This window comes from Mastigoproctus giganteus, chromosome 3, assembly GCF_048544385.1.
Source record: "Mastigoproctus giganteus isolate SK-2022 chromosome 3, ASM4854438v1, whole genome shotgun sequence".
Classification (NCBI taxonomy): Eukaryota; Metazoa; Arthropoda; class Arachnida; order Uropygi; family Thelyphonidae; genus Mastigoproctus; species Mastigoproctus giganteus.
The window spans coordinates 144,782,852-144,807,498 of record NC_143577.1 but is presented as its reverse complement, the minus strand read 5'-3'; the positions used below and the strand labels follow the sequence as shown (position 1 = coordinate 144,807,498).

The following is a 24,647-nucleotide window of genomic DNA, read 5'->3' as shown; positions in this document are numbered from 1 at the left end:
AATTTTCTGTTTCTCTGCATTTCTTGATTTTTATTTATGAATTTGGGTATACTGATTCCAAGTATGACCTTAGTTTTTGTAAAGCATTCAGTGGTTTGTCCAGAAATGCAATAATTCAACATAATTTATTAACAATGTTAAACTTTTAAAAAATAAAATATTAATCTTTGCCAAAAGAAGGCAAAAAGCTAAAAATCACATATTAAAAAGTAGAAACCCTCCATGAGGTAATCACAAAAAAAAAAAAAAAAAAAAAAAAGCTTCCTAAAGATGTACCTCTGAATGTCTTTGTGGTCTGTGTGATCATTTTAAACCAAGAATCGGATATAGTCACACATCACAGCTTCATTCCACCTTCCTTGGTCGCTCTTTTTCATTAACTGCATGTCCTAGTGGAATCTCTCTATGTTCTTCATTATTACTGCCCACATTTGGTCTGGAAAAAAGAAAAAAAAAAAATATATATATCCATGTGAGAGTACAGGTAATGTAGCTTGATTAATATTATGCTCCCATTTTTCTATAATTTTCAGTCAAACTCATCAACTAATTCTTTGCAATTTTCACTCTTAATGTTCCCAAGAAACCCATTCACTACAAGGCAAAATAACTGCCAAGCATTTTGCTCAGCATCTTCCAGCTCTTATTAAACCAAGGTCTGCTCAACTTGTGGACTAATAGATATGCCACTTTTCACTTTTTATGAGACAATATTGGAAATACAGATTGTATGCTTGAAGTTGTCAACTTGAGGATCTAATACTTTAACAGATTGTTTGAACAATTCCAGCCAGGTATGGAGAGGGAAACAAGACTGGAAAACCATGGGTACTGGTTATTTACTACTTTACTACACTGTGTGCCAGGTTGCAACTGAATTTTGGCAGACCATTCATACTTATAAAATTATACAGTTTTGGTATATAGTACTGTGCTCACTGTCCTGCTGTTGCAGAGGCAGAGAAAGCACTGGGAACATGCATGCATGAAACTACAATCTTGCAAATCCAGAAGGAACCCAAGCACCTTGAAGTCTCCCCAGACATCCTATTTATACTGGTCCTACTTAATCCTCTCTAATCCATACTTCACATTTCCAAAGTCTTTTCAGACAGTCCAAAGACAGTTCAACTAAACTTCAAATGTTTAGCTGAACTGTCTTTGATTGGTATTAGTAAAATACCAATCAAATCAACAGTAGCTCTGAGATTCTGCAACAGTGTAAAAATATGAATAATAAGCAACATGTCTTTTTCTGTATGTGAAGGTTTTGAAGCCGGGATCCAGAAGATTCAACAAGATGTCAGGAGTGCTGTCTTCACTAAGTCATCCAACTCTTGCTGATTAGGGAATGTATCACTTTAATTAAACCAGCTTCTGAGGTGATAATCCCTATTAAGAAAAAACATTCACCAAATTTATCATCCAATTCTGAAGACTTCTCTGGAAGGTAAGATTGCAAATTGACAGTTCTTCACTGTATAGCACTGGAGTAACAGAGGATGGTATGGTGGGATACACTATAGCTTTTTGATCGCTAATGTTTTAATCTTTAATATATCCACCATACAAAAGTAGCAATTATTGTGACTACCAAGAGACCATCTCTCTAATGTTGATCTACAACTACTACAGCAAAAATGAGACACCCACAATAGCTTTCTTATCATCCATAGTCATTCCAAAATAAGCTTCATATGCACTGCAAAACTCAGTGTCACCAACGATTTTATGCTTCACCTGCTTCAGATCTAAATAATATCCCTAAAAATAGTAGAACAAGGCTGGAGATAATTTACATCTTTATTTATTTTATTTTTTTTTTAAATAATATATTTATTTATTTATTTTAAAAAAATAATAAATAAAAAAAATATATATATACAGGAAACCCTTGATTAGTGCGGTTAATGAATCCTTGAAATATACCGCACATATTAAAACCGCACTAATCAAACTTAAGAAACAATGGGAATAATTATAATGAATCCTTGAAAATTATGAAATTGTAAAAACATTTTTTCTTACTCAATACGTACCTATAATGCACTGCATAGTTCTTAAATTATTAAGGAATAAATTTAAAAAAAGATAGTATGATTTAAATTTTATTTTTTGCAAAAATAACTTATTTAACTTCAATTGAACAGTGGTAGCTTTCTTCCTTTCCTCCATGATTTTGCGATAACAATCAATTTGCTTATCTAAACCTTGACGAACGTTCATGCTTCTCTCTGCATCTGGATCAATCTCTAGTATGAGTTCTTTTGCTTTTTAAAGTGTATTAAATAGTTCAAGTTTTTTGAATGAAATTTCTTTGGGAGCAAATTGCTTTTCTTCTGCTTCATTTTCGTCTTCTTCCTCGTATGCATGTTGATGCTCAATTTCAAGAAGATCGTTGTTACTTAAGTCTTTTGAATGCGATTCCAATAATTCTCTAACGTTTTCTGAATCTACTTCCTCAAAGCCGAGGTCTTTTCCAATTGTAGTAATTTCATCAATAACTTTGTTGACAGGATTAATGAAACTGCAAAAATCATTTGCACATTCAGGCAAAAGATTCTGCCAGACTGCTCTCATGCAGCTGTTCGTCATTTCTTCCCACGATTTGTGTATGTTCTCAACTGCTTCTTTAATATCGTAATATTAAAGAAGTTTAATATTAATAATAAAAGAATAAAAGAATATGAGTTACCAGAGCAAATTTCAATTTCAGAGTGGTATGGGGTGCTGCTGTCGAGCGTTTTGGAGTCGATTCCCATTCATTTAAGTTAGAAGACCCTGGTGAGTGCGTGTCACGTTTTTGCCGCTTCAGGCGCCATTGTGAGTTGCCAAGCACCGCAAGAAAAAAACAGCGCACTAATCAAATATGATAACACGTATATTAAGGGGATAGTATCAAAAAAATTTTGCGCACTAATTAAAACCGGATTGTTCAAAACCGCATTAATCAAGGGTTTCCTGTATATTTTTTTAAAAAATATTTTCTCTTAACTTCATTTCTTTCTTTTTGGCAGCAGTCTGGTTTAGTAGTGAGTGCTTAAGATACTCTGTTCTTCTAGTTGCTGCATTAAGGCCTCCATGATGTGATTTTATTGATTCAGCAGGCTGGCATTTCAGTTAATGTCTGTCTCTGACCGTTGCAATAATCAGCATTATGTTTTAAATTCAGTAATTTTCACGGCTGTAGTATCCAGGGCCTTCCGATGAGATTGGATGCAATGGTTGTCTATTTTTGTTCCTTGCTTTGTTTGTCCTATATCTATTTTTCTTTTGTGGTTAGGTGATGCTGATCTTAATTTATTATTTATTGGCTTATAATTTTGGCTGTATTTGCCCCTTACTTAATATTTTTCAAAATTTGCAGATACATATTTCTTCTGCTTTCCTTCTATTTCTAGATATATAAGAGCAATACTTAAAGTAATACACATAAAAGTTGAACAAATATAAAACCTTCAACTGTGCCAAAATATCGATGCTAGAGAAAATCCAATGACAAAAACCAAATGAAAAACCAAAACAACCATTCAATTCAGCACACAAAATACATACAAGAAAGTTAAAATATAACTGACTTTTTTTTATTACATGGCATAATCACAAAAAACACATAACTAGACTGATGACAGAGAAATATTACTGAAAAGGGCAGTGTACATAACATTTCAGTTTCTTGTTCTTATTTCTATTATTTAGTTTGATTGAGCATCTTCACTGGATGGGAGTATAGTAACTTGGTTAAAAGCTACAATTTATTCTAGTAAGTATATGCATAACTTCACCATCTTGTGTGCCTTTTTTCACAATTTGTATTTATTGTGTCTCTAATGTAGAGTTAATGCATATTAACCTTTTAGCAGGCCTGATTGGTGTATTTTATAAAAAGATAAAAATAATAAATAAATAAATAAAATTAAAATAAAACAACCTTCAAATAAAATTAGCACCACATACACATATAACCTTCTCTTACAAAATTCAAAAGGAAAGCTATACTTTGCCAGTAGTAAAGTGTTTCATTTCTGCAATAAATTTGAATTCCCAATGATTTTATTGTCTTTTTCACTTCCGCAGGCAAATCCTGTTGCCGCAGAAAGTAACAGAGAGGGGACTGACTGCTAAAACCAGTTCACTGCATTGCAGGAATTGCAGGTGAACTTGTTCATGAAAAGCTATATGAGTAAAGAAGTGGAGGTGAACAACCACACAAAAGTTTTTTGGGGTTTGCTATTTGTTTAGTGTTCATGCAGTCTCACACTATTCACGAATCTTTAATAAATGTTAAAAAGGGTTTATTACAATCTACTGTTTGCAGACGACCAAGTTGTGGTAGCATAGGATGATGCAAATTACATGGGCAAAAAAGTTATTAGAAGAATATAAAACATGGGGACTGACGATAAATTTTAATAAGACAGAGTACATGAATCAAAGTGAGGATGTTCTGGATTTAGATGGAATACGGGTGAAAACTGTACAGGAATTTTAAATACTTGGATGCAATTATTCAGGTTGATGGATCATCTGCACAGGAAATTGACATAAGACTGAGTGAAGGTAGAAAGGTCATAGGAATGCTCAATTCTGTGCTATAGAATAAAAATATTATTAACAAAGCTAAACATAGGACAGTTAGGATAGCTATAGTACTTCAATTTCCCTCAAATTGCTCTAATAGATTTTGAGGTATAAAAAATTACTGTTAATTTTTTTGAATTACTTCAGATTTCACACTATTTTCAACAATTATATGCAATTGGCTGTTATTTTCAGCTATCTGTTCTGTGCAATTTATCCTCCAATTCTCAGTAATTTTCTAACGTCAGTTATTTAACTATTTGCAGTTTTTACATAATTTATAGCAATCCCAGAAATTTTCTAACCTTGTCAGTTATTGAATTGATTATTGCTGTTTTTTAACATTGTCATTTATTTAATTAATTATTTATTTAATTGGCCCTTAAAGTAACCAGAAATAGGAGGGTGCTGCTATCTTTCTTTGTCTTATCATGTTTTCATTGCTTATATTTTCACTATTTTCTATTAGTAAATTAATAAGATAAATTATTTGAGGTAAACTCCTCTTATTAATTTACTAATATTATTATCAACGTAGAACATATTGAGTATTACAGCTCTGATTCATACTATCTAACTATTTTCTATTATATGCCATGCTCATTTATTTATTTATTTTGTTATTTGCTGCCTTTTTTTTCAATTTCTACAAATATTGTAAGTTATTTAATTAATTATTTTATTTTTCCACAATTTACAGTATTTTTCTAAAACTGTCAGTAATTAAATTAATTATTTCTTTAATTGGTCACATAGTTACCAAAATTGAGAGGGTGCTGCTATCTTTCTTTATCATATATCAGGCTGCAATTCAAGTTATAAATCCATTTAGCCATGTTTCTTACAGTACGAAGGTATTGTTCATTTTCAATTTATTATTTAGTATTATATAATTACAGTAACTAACCAAATTTGATTTTCTCTTTGTTCTACTATTTCAGTAAGGCTGGTTTATTCTTATTATTTCTAAAAACTAAATTTGACCTGAAATTTGGTAGAATTTTATAATTAATATTTCATTTTATTCTATTCTAAAATCTTCTATTACATCAGGTATTTCTGTAATATAGTACTTCTGGTATTCCATAAATTCTTCAACTTTACTTCAGGCATCATTACCTGCTGTAATATCAGGATTCCTACTAATGGGATGGGCAGTTATGTTCCCGGTAAATCTGAAGTATCTCTATAATATGTTTTTCTTTATGCTTACTAACCCTAATTTTTTAAACCTCAAAATCTATTAAAGCAATTCAGGGAAAATTGAGATACTATAACTATCCTAACTGCTCTTCCTTTTTTTCTTAAATTAGCAAAAGCCCTTCCCTTTCATGACAATTATTTTTCACTGGTAAATAAACCTATGAGAAAGTAATTAGTTGGCACTCACTCTCATTATTTTTGATTCACTGGCAATGAAAGACATTGTTCTTCTTGAAAAGGTCCAAAGACGAGTAACTGGCCTGGTGAGATTTGCAAAAAGGGTGTCCATATGAAGGAAGACTTTGAATATGTGGGTTGCAGAGCTTGGAAACTTGGCACCTTAGTTTCACCCAAGGAGACTTGATTGAGGTGTTTAAGGCTCTGAGAGGAATAAGCAAAATGAATAAGGGCAAAATTTTCACAGTTATAAATGATTCTAGAACTAGGGGCCATAATTTCAAGGTATGTAGGGAGTTGTTTAGACTGGATTGCAGGAAGTTTTATTTTCCCTAGCAAGTTATAAATTACTGGAATAAGTTACCACATGGGTGGTAGAGGCTGACAGTCTGGGGAAATTCAAAGGTCAGCTGGATAATTACCTAAGAGAGGAGGGAAATGCATAGGTTGTCCATTTCCTTTTCTCTTATTAATTTTTTTATTATTATTTTTAAAATTTTCTTATTATTATTAATTTGTTTTTTATTCTTATTATTTTATTTATTTTTTGTTATTTTATTTTATTATTATTTATTTTTTTTTTTTTTTGGCTGGCGCAGCATAAACCTCCTTGCACCATGTGGCCATTACAAATACTAAATACTAATTTATATTATTTTATTATATATTATGTGTTTAATTATAGGGTATAACAATGAATTCCAACTTAGGTTAACTAAATACTTGGCACTATAAGTATACTTTTACTCTAAATACTTATATTCCATATTCTAATTAAATTAAATTTCATTTGTCATTTGATTCCCATGGTATTCTGTTCAATAAATACTGTAATATAAGTTTTACAGACAGATGTAATGTTTAATTGATACCTTGATGGCATTAATCTGTTCTGAACTCATTTTCTAATTCTCTATTTTTCTATATTTTTATTTCTTATTACATATTTGTGTGTGTGTGTGTGTGTGTGTGTGTGTGTGTGTGTGTGTGTGTGTGTGTGTGTGTGTGTGTGTGTGTGTGTGTGTTTTTATTTTATTTTTTTTCCAAGTGGTTTGCAAGCTATTATTCTTATCGTAATTGTTCTCAAATACTTGCCTATGTTGCACAGGCTGCAAAGATAAAACAGTAAGTAAATATTTTTTGTATTGATATTTCTAAGTGTGGGTAGTTTCCGCCCATATTCCATGTCTGGCTATACAGCTAGTGGGAGGTGAAGTTAGGTAAGTACTTAGGACAGCAATAGACATTCCTGCCCTCATATTGCACTAATAGCTCAGAGTGTTGAAAAGATTTAAGGGGAAGGATAGCAAATAGGATATGATTGTAGAAAATACAGTTGGTGCTCAGGGAATCCGGGTTTCCAAGTTCCCGTCCGTATTAGTAACGGTCCTGGATTAGGTAGGTATTTGCAATTTGGAAAGAGTTTAACAAAAATTTATCTTTGTCTCTTTGTGTATCCAAAAAATTTTTTTATGTCTACTCTTAATTTTGAAATGACCATCAACTATTAACAATAATAGCTTCACTAGCCTTAAGAGCTCAATTTTTTGAAATTTTAAAATATTAACCATCAATTTTACATTCTGAATAGTATTTACCATAATAGCCTTATTAGCATTAAGAACTCAATTTTTAAAATTTTATAAAAAATATCAACCATAAATTTTATGTTCTGAATAGTATTTACCATAATAGCCTCACTAGCATTAAGAACTCAATTTTTTATTAAAATCTAAAATTTAAAATATTCACTACAAAACTAATGTTCTGATTAGTTTTATAATAATAGACTTACTAGCTTTAAGAACTCCATTTTTTTTTATTTTTTATACAATTTACTATCAAACTAACGTTCTGAATAGTTTTATATTCCTAGATTTACTAGCTTTAAGAATTAAATTTTTTTAAAATTTTAATTTTACAATATTAACCATCAAATTTGCTTTCTGAATAGTTTTTGACAAAAATAGACTCACTAGCCTTAACTGAATTTTAAATTTAAAACTAACGATCCAACTTACGTTTTGAAAAGTTTACATAAAAATTAAAAATTAGTAGGTAACTGGCAGATATATGCTAAACGATATCTCTTCAGGATGCCACACCATTTCAGTATTACAGTACATGTACTGAAATAGTACATATATACTGCCATTAACATTTCAATAGTTTCCTGTCCATTTTTTTTTTTTTTTTTTTTTTTTTTTTTAAATATTAGTGTTAGGGCCAAAAGTTTACAAACGTGGATTAATTTTATGTACAGAAACTGTGGCATCTACGTTAGGTTACTTTTTCTTTAAAGTTATTGACAGTAGCTGCTGTTAAATTTAAGACAAAGGCCAATTACCAAGTTATCTTCCTGCAAGGACTTACCCATCTGCCCCAAGGCAACAAGACCCACAAAATGAGAATGATCATTAGAGTTTTCTGCCCTAGTCAAGGGCAAAGGTGGTGACCTCTCACGGTCCAAGATCTATCAATGTGGTAACGGTCCTCTACAATAATGTTAACAAAATAGCAGAACCAAGCAAAAAAAAAAAAAAAATTTTAAGATGAAACTAGTTACAAAAAAGTAATAAGCAACATGAAACTGCCCTTCTGGAGGGTGTTCTCTCTCTTACATACTAGAGGAATTGTACAGTCCATGTAAGCAGAGATTAACTTTATTTACAAAAATATATACACCATATACAAAATGGTTCTGTCAAAGTTTGCTATTCTATCCATATTGTATCATTTTAATTACTTTAAGTTTTTATCTATGAGCCTGTATGGAATATTGTTCTTAATAAGCTTATATCTTTTAAAGTTCTGAGTGCTTCCATTTAAGTCTACTGTTATTGCAAATTCTGATTATTCTTATGGCCTGTGAGGTAATTATGTTTCTTTGAATTTTAATAGGTATGTTTGAACTCCAATAGCTAAGGTGTATTGTTTCGAAATTATATTCTTGTCTTTTATCGTAAATTCGGATTTCTATCTGGTTAACCGCCTTCATATTTATATTTAGGTCTAGAAATGTTACCTTAGTGTTATCTCTGTTTGTTTTTGTTAAGGTTAGTTCATTAGGATAGATATCCTTTTTGATCTCTTCTAAGTCAAAGGAAATCATGTCGTCAATGTGTCTGTATGTCTTAATTTTGTTATAATTCTTTTTGTTGTATTCCTTTTCATAGTGGTGTAGGAAAAGGTTTGCTGCCAGAACTGAGAATTTTGATTCCATTGGGAATTCAATTTTGATTCTATTACTTGTTTATACATGTATTTGCCATTGTGTATGTAATTATTGAATAGGCAGATTTTTTTTTTTTTTTTTTTTTTTTGTTTTGGTAGTTGTTGGCGCATCGGCTTCTGTGGCCATATTGCACCTCCCAAGGTTTTTGCAGTACTTTGATCCAAGCCCGAGGCGGGAATCGAACCCGCGACCTTTGGGTTGCCGGGCAGGTACTTTACCCACTCGGCTAGCCCGGTCGGCGAATAGGCAGAACTCTGTATAAACTGCCCATTGGTTGTCTTTTATTTTTAATTTTTCTTCATGCTCTCTATAGTATGTGTAAAGTACTATTTTGAGTTTGTCTAAAGGAATTGCTGTAAATAGATGAGAGAAATCATGTGTTTCTATTTTAGTTGTATTTTGATGTTCTTTTATATACTGTATCACTTTGGCATTACTATTTATAATCCAAGTTACTTCAATGTTCATGTATATTTGTTTTAGTATTTTTGCAAACTTATTGGCTATGACACTGGTGTAGCAATTTCTTCCACTAGTAATAAATCTGAAGCTAACCGGTTTTTTATGGAATTTGGGTATCATATATAAGAATGGAATCTTAGTATTGTTTATTCTAACTGTTGATCATTTATGTAATGCTAATATCTTGTTCAATGTGCTTCTCATATTATTACTGATTTTTTTGTATGTGTTGCTTATGGTTACTTCATTTTTTAGTGTTTCAGCATATAATTTTTTACATATGATTGCAAAGTTGTTGGAGGCTTTATCCACGCTAGTAATTATGAATTTGTTTTGTAATTCTCTAATTTTGCTATTTATGTTTGCATAATTAATTGTTGCCGTTTGTTCAGTGCTTTTGATAAGGTTTGTGCTGTCATCCAGCACATTTCTAATCCAACCGTTGAAATCTTCGATTGGTATTTCATATTTAATGGATAGCTTGTAACTGAACTGTAATAGGTCAGAGTATACCTGTTTTCTTACTTTATTCCAATTACTTTTGTAGTTGGGTCTATATTTAAATCCCTGTTTTATAAGGTTCCTTAAATCTTTATCTTCTATTATTTATAAATTGCCTGTGAGGACATGTTGATGGTCTGTACTGATAAATCTTTTTTTACCTGGAATGGTTGCAGTAACAGTTTTGTGCTGTTTCTAGTTCTTTTGCTATGGTTTTATAATTGCAGATCTTTAATCCGATAGGAGATTGGAGGTTATATCTAGGAATAATGATAATCCTCTGTTTCAGTGGTGGTAATAAGTTTTGTATTTTTTGAAAATATTTTTCCAACTCACTTGGTCGAATCTTTTATCTAAGAATTTTTAATTTTTATGTAAACTTTTCAAAATGTAAGTTAGATCGTTAGTTTTAAATTTAAAATCCAGTTATTAAGGCTAGTGAGCCTATTTAATTGTAAAACTACTCAGAAAGTAAGTATGATGGTTAATATTTTAAACTTTAAATTTAACATATATAAAAATTGAATCCTTAAGGCTAGCGAGTCTATTTTTTCAAAAACTATTCAGAAAGCAAATTTGACGGTTAATATTGTAAAATTAATTTTTAAAAAATTTAATTCTTAAAGCTAGTAAATCTAAGAATATAAAACTATTCAGAACATTAATTTTATAGTAAATATTTAAAATTTTAGATTTTAATAAAAAATTGAGTTCTTAATGCTAGTGAGACTATTATGGTAAATACTATTCAGAACATAAAATTGATGGTTAATATTTTTTGAAAAATTTTAAATATTGAGTTCTTAATGCTAATAAGGCTATTATGGTAAATACTATTCAGAACGTAAAATTGATGGTTAATATTTTAAAATTGCAAAAAATTGAGCTCTTAAGGCTAGTTGAGGCTATTATTGTTAATAGTTGATGGTCATTACAAAATTAAGAGTAGACATAAAAAAAAATTTTGTATACACAAAGAGACAAAGATAACTCTTTCCAAATTGCAAATACCTACCTAATCCAGGGCTGTTACTAATACAGATGGAAATTTGCAACCCCGGATTCCCTGAGCACCAACTGTATTTTCTATAATCATATTCTATTTACTATCCTTCCCCTTAAATCTTTTCAACACTCTGAGCTATTAGTGCAATATGAGGGCAGGAGTGTCTATTGCTGTCCTAAGTACTTATCTAACTTTACCTCCCACTAGCTGTATAGCCAAACATGGAATACGGGCATAAACTACCCATAGAAATGTCAATACAAAAAAAAAAAAAAAAATATATATATATATATATATATATATATATATATATATATACACAGGGTGTTTCAGTTAAACGTTTCAGAACTTCTAAGAGGGGTAGGGTACATCCTGACAACTCGAAATCATATACCAATGGGCAGAATCGAAAATTCCGAGCTTTAGTGCAGGGAATCTTAATTTCTCACAAGGACGCCAAGTTAGTAGGATGGATGATTACACGAATGCAGAGTTAGCCGATATGCATTTGGCGTACGGGGCTGCAAATTGTAGTGGGCCAGCCGCACAGCGTTTGTACGCGGAACGATATCCGACGAGGCGTATTCTCAGTCATAATTTCTTTGCAAGACTGCACCAGAGGTTAGCTGAGAGAGGTTCATTTGAAAGAGCTGACAGGGACAGGGTAAGAACAGCACGGACTCCAGCCGTCGAACAGAATGTGCTGCAGCATGTACAGGGGAATCCAAGAACGAGTACACGAAGTCTAGCAAACGCAGTTGGGGTTTCCCATTGCAGCGTCTGGAGGATTCTCCGAGAACAAGACATGCATCCGTTTCACGTGCAGCGTGTCCAGACACAGCAACCGGAGGATTATGCACCTCGTATTGCTTTCGCACAGTGGTACCTTGGAAAATGTGCTACAAATCCCCTTTTTCCTGCTGAAGTGTTGTTTTCCGATGAGGCATCCTTCACAAAAGAAGGAATTTTCAACACGCATAACGACCATATCTGGGCGGTCGAGAACCCGTATGCAATACGACGTCGTGCAGCACAGATTCGATTTTCGGTCAATGTATGGGCCGGTATTATGGAAGATCACCTCATCGGACCTTACCTGTTACCGTGTCGTCTAACCGGACCTATCTACTTGATCTTTCTGCAGCAAGTATTGCCACAACTTTTGAGAGATGAACAGATTTCTGCATCGACGCAACAGACAATGTGGTTCCAACACGATGGAGCCCCTGCCCATTATAGCGGAGATGTTCGTAACTACCTGGATGTCACATTTGGTCAACAGTGGATCGGACGTGGTGGTCCCGTGCATTGGCCTGCTCGGTCACCCGACCTATCATGTCTTGATTTTTATTTCTGGGGTCATATGAAATCGCTAGTTTATGACACCCCTGTTGACAATGCTGAGGAGCTGGTTGCAAGAATCGCAGTAGCTGCCGAAGAAATTCGAAATTCGCCTGGAGTATTCCAGAATGTTCGGATGTCCATGCGTCGGAGATGTGAGGCGTGCATTGTAGCCTGTGGAAGAAACTTCGAACACTTACTTTAATCCATGTACCTTTTGCTTCTTTTCATGTATTAAAACGATTTCTCACTTACGGTCTCTTTTCTTTATGGTGCTTCTGTGTACAACACCGCTTCGGGAAAGCATTTCCGACCCCACATTGCTATATGATTTCGAGTTGTCAGGATGTACCCTACCCCTCTTAGAAGTTCTGAAACGTTTAACTGAAACACCCTGTATATATAGGTTAAAAGTATGCTACTGGTAATGCATTTGCAAACAGATACCACTGAACAACAAAATGAAAAAAAATTTTCTCTGTCCTTTAAAGAGAAATAGACGCGTCTAGTAAATTCTAATGTGCTGAATTTAAATCTATGTCATGGAGCCACATAAATATGAGGATTTTTCACACATGCACACAGAAAGCAGTAATCAGTTCTGGCACCATCACGTATTTTGTCTCTGTTGGTAACAGAGTTGAACAAACAAACACACAAATTGTTTAAACATGGTAAACTATAGCCAGGCTAAAAAGATCATTTTCAATGTTTATACCTATTTGGGTAACAGGAACCACTAATGAAAAAAAAAAAAAAGTTATGTCTACTACAGGAATATCATATTTGATGACTAATTTCATTCTGTCTGTTAAAACAGGAAAGAAATGGCAATATTCTAAGAGATTCACATCTTTCTTAAAATAAGGTTTCCACACCAGTATATGTACTCAAGATCTGGCCTAACCATTATCTTATACAATGGGACAATCATATCCTTGTCCCTGTTGTCAAAATTCTTGTATATCATTGACTGAGCCCTGAAAAAGCTGTCAGCACTGCTCAGAATACTTTGTTAGACTGTTCAATTACCCCTATATCGCTTTCATTCTCCATTATGTTAAGTGTGATATCACCAATTAGGCGGTATCACACTTAACATATCATTGTTGAGAACAGTGCAATTCAAGGGAGGATTTATTCAGGACAAGTCATTACGAAAAGTAAAATTTTACAGTTATTTTATCTATAACACTGGATGCCCAAAACTGCCCACATTATTTATTTTATGATTTATTTATAAAAGAAAATTTACCCAGAAACTGTTTTCCTAAGGGATAATATGTGAGGCTAATAAAAACAGGTAGATGAATGGAGAAATCATATTTAGACAGAAAAATTTTGGAAAATATATAAAAAGATAGATTTTTCAGGCCAACTTCACTCTTTTGGTATTAGTAGTGCAAAATGATGCAAGGATCATTTTGCACTATGTGAAAAGATAATGGCTTATATGGTATCAACAAATAAAAAAAAAAAAATGTTCACGCATCCTTTCAAAGCAAGATTGGACAAATTATTAAAATTTATTTAAACTACCGATTGATGGGCACCTTCAAAGATGGTAATCGTTACGATTATTTATTTTATTTTATTCTTTTTGGTTGGTGCAGCATAAGCCATATGCTTCCTTACAGCATGTGGCCATTTCTAATACTGTACTAATTACTGTCTGTCAGTCATCTGCTGCTCCCACTTTTCTCTCAGAAAAAGTAGATGTTTGGGTGTCTGAAAGACTCCATCAAAAAAAAAAAAAAAAAACTCTTCAATGTGATTTTCCAATTTACTGTAATAATTCATAGTGCATACCTTCAAAGGTAACTTCAAGTTTTAATTTTGCTATTAAAAATTAACATTTAACTAATTAATAAAAAAACACTGAACTGCTAACTGAATAAATGCTGCATTTCCAATTTATTTCTGATTTATGACAGTGTCTATCATAAATTGTCCTAAGAATTATTTAATGTGCCCATGAATAATTTATATCTCTATGTTAATTTTCTGTAGATCTCTGTACAGTCACAAGTTTTCTGTGTTTGTGGCAGTAAAACACTATGCACACATGCGCCCATTTCTTGCATATTACAAAAATATACACTTTACAAATCCACCCACCCAGCAGTGTTATGGGAAAGGAATTGCTAATTCAGTTGTTCTAAATGACTAAAGTTTATTGAAGCATTGTTTATAAAACTTCACTTTAGGAATTACTGTTTCCTAAAAGAGGGAGCTGCTTTTAGCAGCAGACTATGCAGTAACTCTGCTTAGCAGTGTGCTGTTTTCAGTTTAGTTTTGGTTCCAGTCAGTTCATTGTACAGTACTTTACATTTCACAGTGATTACACGTAGTAGATACACAGATGGCTTCGTGTCAGACTTGGATTTCCTTTTACAGTCCGCTAAAACAACAATTCAGAGTGATCTTAGCATCAAATATCACTCTTGTGGCTAAAATAATCACTGAAACACCTGTACAACTGATTTTAGTTTACCATGTAGGTAGTTTCAACTTCTCTTTTTTTTAGACTAGACAAAGACAATAGCAAATTTAAAATTGAGAAAGGAGTTTGACAAGGAGACATATTATCTCCAAAGTTGTTTACTGCTGCCCTTAGTTTCAGAAGATTGGACTGGTCGCAGAAAGGAGTCAATGTGAATGGAGAGTACCTAAACCATTTATGATTTGCAGATGATATTGTGATCATAAGAGCTTATCAGTTATGCAGAGTTAGGAAGGATTTCAGACTAAAGACGAATATGATTAAAACAAAAGTAACGATGAACAAGTATGATGCAGGAAGGGGTATAATCTTTGAAGGAGCAGAAACTGAAAAGGTGGATTCTTATACTAATCTTGGACATTAGCTGTAATAATAATAAATGGCTGCAAGTCAAGAGAAGAATAAAATTTCAGATGGATAGCAATCAGGAAATACAGTCACATTTTGAGGAGTAATATCCCAATTTGTCTAAAATGTAAAATAATGAACCAATATATACTCCCCACCATGCCTTATGGAAGTGAAAACTTGGACACTCACCAAAAGAATGGAAGAGAAGCTGAAACTACACAGTGAAAAACAGAACAAATTATATTAGGAATCAGGCTGTTGGATAAGAGAAATATGGATTAGGCAGCAAACTCAAGTAAAGGACATTCTTATCAAAACTAAAGAACTGAAATGGACTTGGGCAGGATACATAGCTCGAAGACATGATGACAGATGGACTAAGAAAATAACAGAATGCTACCCAAGAGGAGCTAAACGAAAACCTGGAAGACAACAAAGGAGATGGGCAGATGAAATTAAAAAGTTCACAGGCAGTAAATGAATGGCCATTGCACAAAACAGAAGGAACTGGAAAGTTGTTGGAAAGTCCATCCTGCAGTGGATTGAAAATGGATGATGATAATGACGCCGACCAGGTTAGCCGGATGGGTAAAGTGCCTACCTGGCAACCTAAAGGTCGCGGGTTCGAATCCTGCCTCGGGCTTGGATCAAAGTACTGCAAAAACCTTGGGAGGTGCATTATGGCCACAGAAGCTGATGCGCCAACAACTACAAAAAAAAAAAAAAAAAAAAAAAGATTATAATGACATAAGGTTTCATGATTTTAAAGAAAGTTTTCTTGCATTTCTTAAACATATATTGTATTTATTGCTTAATTTATGCATTTTAAGTTTATATTTAAACTTAAAACTACATTTGATATTGTTATATAGAAAATGGTGCCTTAAAATCAGTCAAAAAATAATGGTCATACAAACAAGTTAAATTATTTATGTTATTTCCTATGGGCAACCCCTGCATTAATGTGCACTTAGCACTCTTAGTTTATTTTTTTCTGCAGTTAAGAGCATTATGCAGAGGAATCCTGTACAGTGAAATTTGTCAGTGGACAGCTGAAATTGTATAGTTTCATGTATAGTATCTGGATTTCACAAGTCTTTAGGTAATGCACAAGCAATTTCAAAGTAAAATAGAGATAGTGATTGAAAAATAAAAGAAATAAATGGAAATTAAAAAAAAGTATGAAATGTACCAAGGAACTGAAACTTTTGAGATAATCTCCAGCAATAAATTTGATATATTACACTTCAAATTCAACCCATATTGGAAAGATATTTAATATCTTCAAATTCAACCCATATTTACTAAATAATTGTAATGCTTTTCATCTATTATTCAGTTATTAGTAAATTAATTTCTAGTTGTTTTTTTTTTTTTTTTTTTTTTTTTAAATTCCACTTCCTTTTATGTATAATCTGAAGGATTTCCTCCATCCCCAGAAAACATGGTAATACTCACAATCTTAAAAAAGACTACCATAACATGACCATGTAAGCAATATTTCCAATACAAACAATTATGTCTGAAAACAGTAATGAGCCTAAAACAACATTAATAAATTTTTAATAATATTATCATAACAACTTACCTTCAATCTGAATTGCAGGATATACGGGAGGATTTTTAATCCAACTGCCATCAGATTTTTTCATTCTTGATCGGTCAGATGAAAAGGTTTTTAAATACAACTCTCCTGGTATTATTCTAAATTGCCTGGAAGAAAAGTAACATGTTACATCTATTTGCATGAATAATTAAGTATCAAAAATTTGCATGAAAAATTCATTAAGTATCAAAGCTTAAAAAAGTACAGATCTGTACTTTTTAATTAAATGTGTCACACTTTGGCTGTCTGTGGATAGCAAAACCATGAATCATCCAGACATAGGCACAGAAACATTTCTGGAAGTCAGCCTCTGTAAACACTTAACACCACAGTTATTTTTGTTTCCCCCAGTGTCTTCAATGGACTGAAAATGGGTTCCCTTAAGCAATAAAATAAATATTATATTTTATGACAATGAGTAGGGTGCATGTTCACACACATGGATTTATTTTTTTTTGCCAGAAACTGGTGAACATCAACTCCATTGTATGCTGGAGCATATAATGGTCTTTAGCATTAGCATTAGTAGAAGCAATATGATGCAAGAAAGCAAGTTTATGCAGCATCAGCCAAAAAAAAAAAAAAATCCACACCCATTTCACCCCTCTGTTTGTTCCAAATACCTGTCCAGCTCAGATTTAATTTATTTAGGCTATCATCTTCCACAACAAAGGATGCAAGTCTGTTCCACAAACCAACTACCCACTGACTAAAGGCAAACTTCTGCACATCTATCCTACATCTGTCTTTCCTCGATTTGAATTAATGCCCTCTCAGGTGATTATTCTGAGCAAGAGGAAGAATTCCATCAGCATTGAGCATGCTCAATGCTGATGGTTCATTCAAGGCTTTATACACCTCAATCAGATCACCTCGCAGGTGCCTAGTCTCCAGACACTGTAATTTGCAAAATTTAAGCCTTTCTTCTTAAGAGCAACCCTTTGTTCCATTCACTAATGTTGTTGCCCTTCTCTGTACTTGTTCCAACAGCTCTGCATCCTTTTTAAAATGAGGCCTCCAGACCAGTATACAGTACTCAAGGTGTGGCCTGACCACTGCTTTATACAAGGGGATAATCACCTCCATATCCCTGCTAGAAAAATTCCTGTATAAAACTGACAAGACACTATGAGCTAATTTGCTTATTGCAAACCATCTGCAGTGCTCAGAAAACTTCATATCTACCTGCACAATTACCCACAGGTCCTTTTCGTTCAAAGGTGGCAAACTTCTGAACGTTGAGAGGCGGCAAACTTCATTTGCCACCTATCAGCGTGTGAGAAAAAGATATGTGAGTGAGAAAAAACAAAGTGTGTGTGTGTGTTTGTGTATATTAGCTTGTGTATATACACTTGTATATACACAAGTGTGTATATACACTTGTGTATATACATATATACTATGTATATACACAAGTGTATATTGTGTATATACATAGTATATATATATATAATGTGATGTAAAAGTTAGACAAAAGTAATAAAAATAAATAAATATGAATATGAAGCTATCATTAGAGGCAGCAAATGCACATCCTCCACATGAAGCCCAATTATATCTGATAATTAAAATAAATATGATATTTAAAATAAAAAACATTAGCCAGTAGTATGGCAAAAATGCAGAGCGAAACGAAACGCAAAATAATATTCATATTCATCATATTCATATTTATTTATTTTTATTACTTTTGCCTAACTTTTACATCACATTATATAAATTAGTGGTAGTAGTGGGTTGATATGCTAAATAAGCAGCGCCTGTGCCGCCATCTATTCTTTTCCTTTCTATTATATAAGCTGGTTAAGCTTGCATTATGTCAGTGGTGTGGCTCTGATCAAGAGTGCTGTCTGTTCTATAGATTATTTCTCGCTGCATAAGGACCACCGCCATGCAAATCCTCTGCATTGGTTGATCTATCGGAGAATGGAAGGGTGGTTTGGTTCTTCGATATTTCCGCCTTTGCGATGATTTGTATGACGATTGAAATACAGCGATTCCATGACCATTATTGGCCTCGTGGTCCTCTGTCGATATGGGGCATAATGGTCAGTCTATCATTTTGATATTTTAGTTTTTGTAGTTTCTTTAACCCCTTTTTGGTGATATTTCACGTCTTTTGGAACTGGTACCTTCAAGGGGGATACCGCTAAATTATATATAATTGGCATTATTTTAAATTTACATCGTTTTTATTAATTGGGTTTAACGACTAAATTATACAGGGGATTATCGACTACTTTTTTGTCTTATTATCTCTACTTTTCCTTCCCTTTTTGATTATTTTGCGTTTCGTTTCGCTCTGCATTTTTGCCGTACTACTGGCTGATGTTTTTTATTTTAAATATCATATTTATTTTAATTATCAGATATATATATATATATATATATATATATATGAAACTTGGAAGAAGAAAAAAAAAAAAGAAAGAAAAACAAAAAGAAAAAAAAAAAAATACAGTGGAACTTCTCTATTACGAACTTCTATTTAACGAATTTCTCTACATTACGAATTTTTTCGCGAAACATTGCACCCTGAAACGAAATTACATGGTAAAATTAACCCCATATAACGAAGTGTTAGTCTCTCTATAACAAATTTTTAAAAAAAATTAGTTAAAGCATTTTTGAAGATTTTCAAGCATTTACTGCTAAACAGCCACTCAAATATACTGCTCCTTCCTTCCGAAATTGCACATTAGCATCTGGAATTAGTCATGCTTTTAGTGAACACTTGTGGCCATTGACGCCCGTAGGAGGGTCTTTGTTTCATTACAGTTATTAAACCAAATGGGTTTTCTTAAAAGTGGTCATAAACTTTACAATAAATAGGGAAGATTTGTAAATTGATGTTGGCTTAGGGGAAAACGAAATTTGCTGCAGTAAGCCTTTAGCATGCTGCGGCAGAAATACATAGAATGCTACCATAGTCGGTTTTTAGTAACACCTACTGAGTGACATTAGCTTCTCACCTCAATTGTACCACGTGACCTTCATGTCAATCATTATATGATATTTCCGTTCTCGTCTAACTGGATCCCCAGAAGATGTTTTCATGAATTTTTTTTTTTTTTTTTTTTTTCGTTCGTCATCAATCACATAGGCTATATGCTCTTGTTGTTTTTCTTTTTTTTTTTTTTTCTGAAAAGTAACATACAGCATACGTTAATCATAAATTTTCTTTCGTGTATATATGAATGAAAGCGGAATAAAAGAAATTCACAAAGTCGTATATTTCTTCAAAGGGAGTGATACTGTTAAATTGGCAAGGGAACGTCATTGAGTAGGAAGTACCTGTACTAATAATTCACTATACGGCCAGCATAGAGAAGTTTCCGATATATGTATCGCCAAGAGCTGCAGTCCAGTAATTTTTACAATTGCAAAAACAATGTCGAAGAGAAAGTGTTTAAGTATTAATGATAAAGCAAAGATTGTTATGATATTGACCAGGGTTTTAAGAAAAACGATGTTGCGCAGAAATATGGCATATCTGCAAGCAGATATGGCAAGATTTTTTTTTTTAGATAGATTTTTTTAAAATCTATCTAAAGATAGATTTTTTTAAAATCTATCTAAAGATAGATTTTTTTAAAATCTATCTAAAGATAGATTTTTTTAAAATCTAGATAGATTTTTTTTATCTAGATAAAAATCAAGATAGATTTTTTTAAAATCTACGATTTAAAAAAAAAAAAAATCGAGAATCAATTTTAAATGCAATTGAAGGAGGAGCAGACAAGAAGCGAATTAAGTTGTGTATATACAAAGATGTTGATAAAGCTGTTCTAAAATGGGTGCAAATGATACGTGAAAAGAATATCCCAATATCGAGCCTAATAATTAAGCAACAAGCTCTGAAATTTGCACAGTCCTTTGGACATAAAGAATTTAATGCGAGCACTGGGTGGCTAGATAAATTTAAGAAGCGCCACAGAATTGTGGAAAAGGTTATTTGTGGAGAAAGTGTTAATGTAAGCGAAGAAGATTGCAACGGTTGGAGGAACAATACCAGAAGATTTTGGAAGAATATGAGCGTAAGATTGTTTCTAATGCTGATGAAATGGGTTTATTCTTTAAATGTTTACCAAATAGAACACTTGCTTTTAAGGATGATAAATGTTTTGGCAGAAAACAAAGCAAAGAAAGAATCACTGTGCTAGTTGGAGCAAATATGACAGGAAGTGAAAAATTAAGACTTCTGGTCGTCGGAATATCAAAAAACCCAAGATGTTTTAGAGGCACAAAATCTTTGGAAGTTGACTACACCTTTAATAAAAAAAGCATGGATTACAGTACGTATTAATTATTCCGATTATCACGTATATATAAGACCTGGGAGTAACTGTGCAGTCAGATATGAAGTTTTCTGAGCAATTCAGACAGGGAGCAAGAGCAGGTCAGGGTTTTGTCAATGATATACAGGAATTTTGCTAGCAGGGAAAAAGAGGTAATTATCCCTTTGTATAAGGCAATGGTCAGGCCACGCCTTGAGTATTGCGTACAGGCCTGGAGGTCACATTTTAGGAAGGATGTAGATTTTCTCAAGCATGTACAGAGAAACGCAAGAAGATTGGTGAGGGGAATGAAGGAATCCACTTACCAAGAGAAGCTTAAGTTCTGCAAATTGCAGCGGCTGGAGACTAGGCACCTGCAAGGTGATCTGATTGAGATGTATAAGGCCTTGAATGGGTTGTTCACATCAAATTCTGATGGGATTCTTCCACTTGCTCAGATTACGAACCTAAGGGGGCATAAATTCAAATTGAGGAAAGACAGTTGTAGAACAGATGTGTGGAAATTTGCCTTTAGCCAGCAGATGGGTAATGCCGGAACAAACTGCCAACTTTCGTTGTGGAAGTTGATAGCTTAAATAAATTCAAGGAGGAACTGGACAAACATTTGGAGGGAATGGTTGTGTGAATTTTTTTTTGGCTGATGCTACATAAGCTCATATGCTTGCTTTCTTGCATCACATGCCTCTATTACTATTACTATATTCTTCCGATTTTCACATATTTTTTAATTGGTAAGGTAATAAAGGGTAAATATCTGCTTAATATATCTTTGCATTTATAGCCTGTGGATAATATTCCTCCTATTTTTGCTAATTAGAATCGCTGTTTAATAGAATTAAAATTCAATTCACAAAAGTGATCACAATGACCGGCGCTTACTGCACATCATATAGCGAACGGTACTTTACTATGTTGAGTTCGTCATAATGTGATTCAATTGTACTGTGAATCAATTGTAAAGGGGGCTGTATATATATATATATATACACACACACACACACACATACAGTCCATTCCTGTTATTTGGGACACATCGGGTCTAGTGCATTTTGGCCCGATTAAGTGGCTGGCCCAATTATCCAAAGTTTCACGTAAATAGTTAAAAATACAATGTACCCCCCCCCCCTTTTTTTACAATTGGTTCACTGTAAAATCAAATCACGTTACAAAGAACTCAACATAGTAAAGTACCGTTCACTATACAATGTGCAGTAAGGCCAGTCATTGTGATCACGTTTGTGAATTGAATTTTAATTCTATTAAACAGATGCTAATTAGCAAAAATAGGAGGATATTATCCACAGGCTATAAAAGCAAAGATAATTAAGCAAAAATTTACCCTTTATTACCTTACGAATTAAAAAATACGTGAAAATCGGTAGAATATACGTGATTATCGGAATAATTAATAACGTATTGTAATATGTACATACGAACTAGTTGACGTTTCTGTTCACTGACATTTGTGGGTGGGAGTTAAAATTTAACACAGTTAAAAAGATAAGCAATCAATAACAAAGAACATGGCACACACAAATTGCAAGTAACACAATACGTGCAAGTGAGAACCGAGTAACAAGTTACAAAGCTTTAAAAATAGGAAAGAAGAGAACAGGTGACTGCTAATTGTTTTTATTGTTTTATGGTTGTGACCTCCAGAATTTTGACTGAACCATGCGGTACCGTTGGAGACAATTGCAGGGTAATCTCCAGTTCTGCCCCGATTAAACAGCATGCTGTCCCAATTAAGCAAAGTAAACCCTGGCTATTTTCTTGACTGGTTTCTGTTTTTTATGATTTGCCCCAAATAAACGGCTGCCCCGATTAACCGGTGGCCCAAATAACCGGAATCCACTGTATATATAAAATATAAGAAGTATAAAAAAATAAAAAAAAATAGAATGCAAGTAGAGTGAGAATGCAGATTATGAATGAAGTAAATGTGTGTCTCTCCCAGCCCTTCGCCTGGTGGGTTCCCCACTGGCAGCTAACATATCCCATCCCTGGAGTGGAATGGGCAGCTTGACCTTCCTACTGGATTCGACACCACTTGGACATGACAACTATCACTGACAAAGACATTCTGCAGCTTTGCTGCCGACACACCATTGGCGATCTGAACTGGGTACTCTAACCCGGTTCCCTTTAAAACCCCATCCCCAGGCAGGGGAGGAGGAGACAGGTTTCTGTTTCCTCTCCTCCCTGCCTGCCTGCCTTCCCCCATACTTTGCCTGGTGGGGCTTGTCTCCACTGACCTCTTTGGGGGATGCTTACTCTGTTGTCCCTATCCTTCTATCTGATTTCCCCTAGTCTTCAGTCTCCCCCCCTTACTAAACTGACTGAGTACACCCCTTAACAATGCTGCCAAATTCTAATCAATGTCTAAATTCTACTGCTTTCTTGTAAATCTCTTTTGGCCAAATTCTAATGTACAACCCCCCCCCCCCCTTTTTTTAGGCTTGCCACTGAAATCCTTTGAAATTAGGTGGTGGAGTCTGCCAGAGTACTTAAATAATCTACTGGGTGCCTGACCTGCCTCCTCATGGCAAAGTGTGGGCAACTGGGGGTCCCAATGGCTAAATAGTCAGAGAAACAACAGAACATAACACTACACCACAGACCACTCCCCATACACTTTTTAAATCTCTGGCCTCCACAGAGTTCTATGTCACTCACAAAGAATACAATGCGGAGATGGGGTAAACCCCTGGTGCAGTCAGACAACTAACACACTTTACTTCGAATAAGTAATGCTTCACCAATGGTTAAGTAACAGTAGTCTTCTTCATTGGTGAAGCATTATTTATTCGAGGTAGTAACTCATTGTGAAGGTATTCACAATATGAGATGTACTTAACGATACCAATTACTAGTTACTTAGTAGCTGACTGAGTGTAGAAATGATGCACTTGCCCAACTTACACGTCAATTAACTATTTTGCAACCTGAGCCCTAAAAATCACAGTCAGTTGTGCAGTCAGATAAGAAGTTATCTGAGCAATGCAGAGAGCTGCCTGGACAGCTCATAGGATTCTGTCAAGGGTATGTGGGAACTATGCTAGCAGGAATATGGAAGTGATTATTCCGTTGTACAAAGGTAAAGGTTAGGCTGAATCTTGAGTACTGCACACAGTTCTGGAGCCTCATTTTAGGTAGGATGTAAATCTGCTGGAACAGGTGCAGAGAAGGACAAATAAGATTGGTGAAGGTAACAAAAGGTAGTCTTACCAAGAAAGGCTTCAGTTATGCAAATTACGTTGTCTAGAGACTGGGCACCTGCAAGGTGGTAATCTGTTTGAGGTGTTTAAAGCTTTGACTGGATTGAGCATGCTCAATTCTGATGGCATTCTTCCTCTTGCTGAGATTACACATGAGAGATCATA

General features: G+C 33.8%; 1 protein-coding gene across 2 annotated transcripts in view; it reads right to left on the bottom strand.

Moving 5' to 3' along the window:
* tun (N-terminal glutamine amidase tungus) overlaps window positions 1-24,647 on the bottom strand; it is a 100,853-nt gene that overhangs the window by 8,880 nt on the left and 67,326 nt on the right. Inside the window, exons 5-6 of one of the 2 annotated variants that reach the window (XR_016546788.1) lie at window positions 16,949-17,073; window positions 277-436 (exon numbers count right to left, since the gene is read on the bottom strand). Coding sequence is in view for 1 of the 2 variants with exons in the window: in XM_090370691.1 (XP_090226817.1) it covers window positions 16,949-17,073 (125 nt within the window). In the remaining variant the exon portion in view is untranslated. The remainder of the gene's footprint in view (window positions 1-276; window positions 437-16,948; window positions 17,074-24,647) is intronic. The other variant, XM_090370691.1, reaches the window with a different exon arrangement.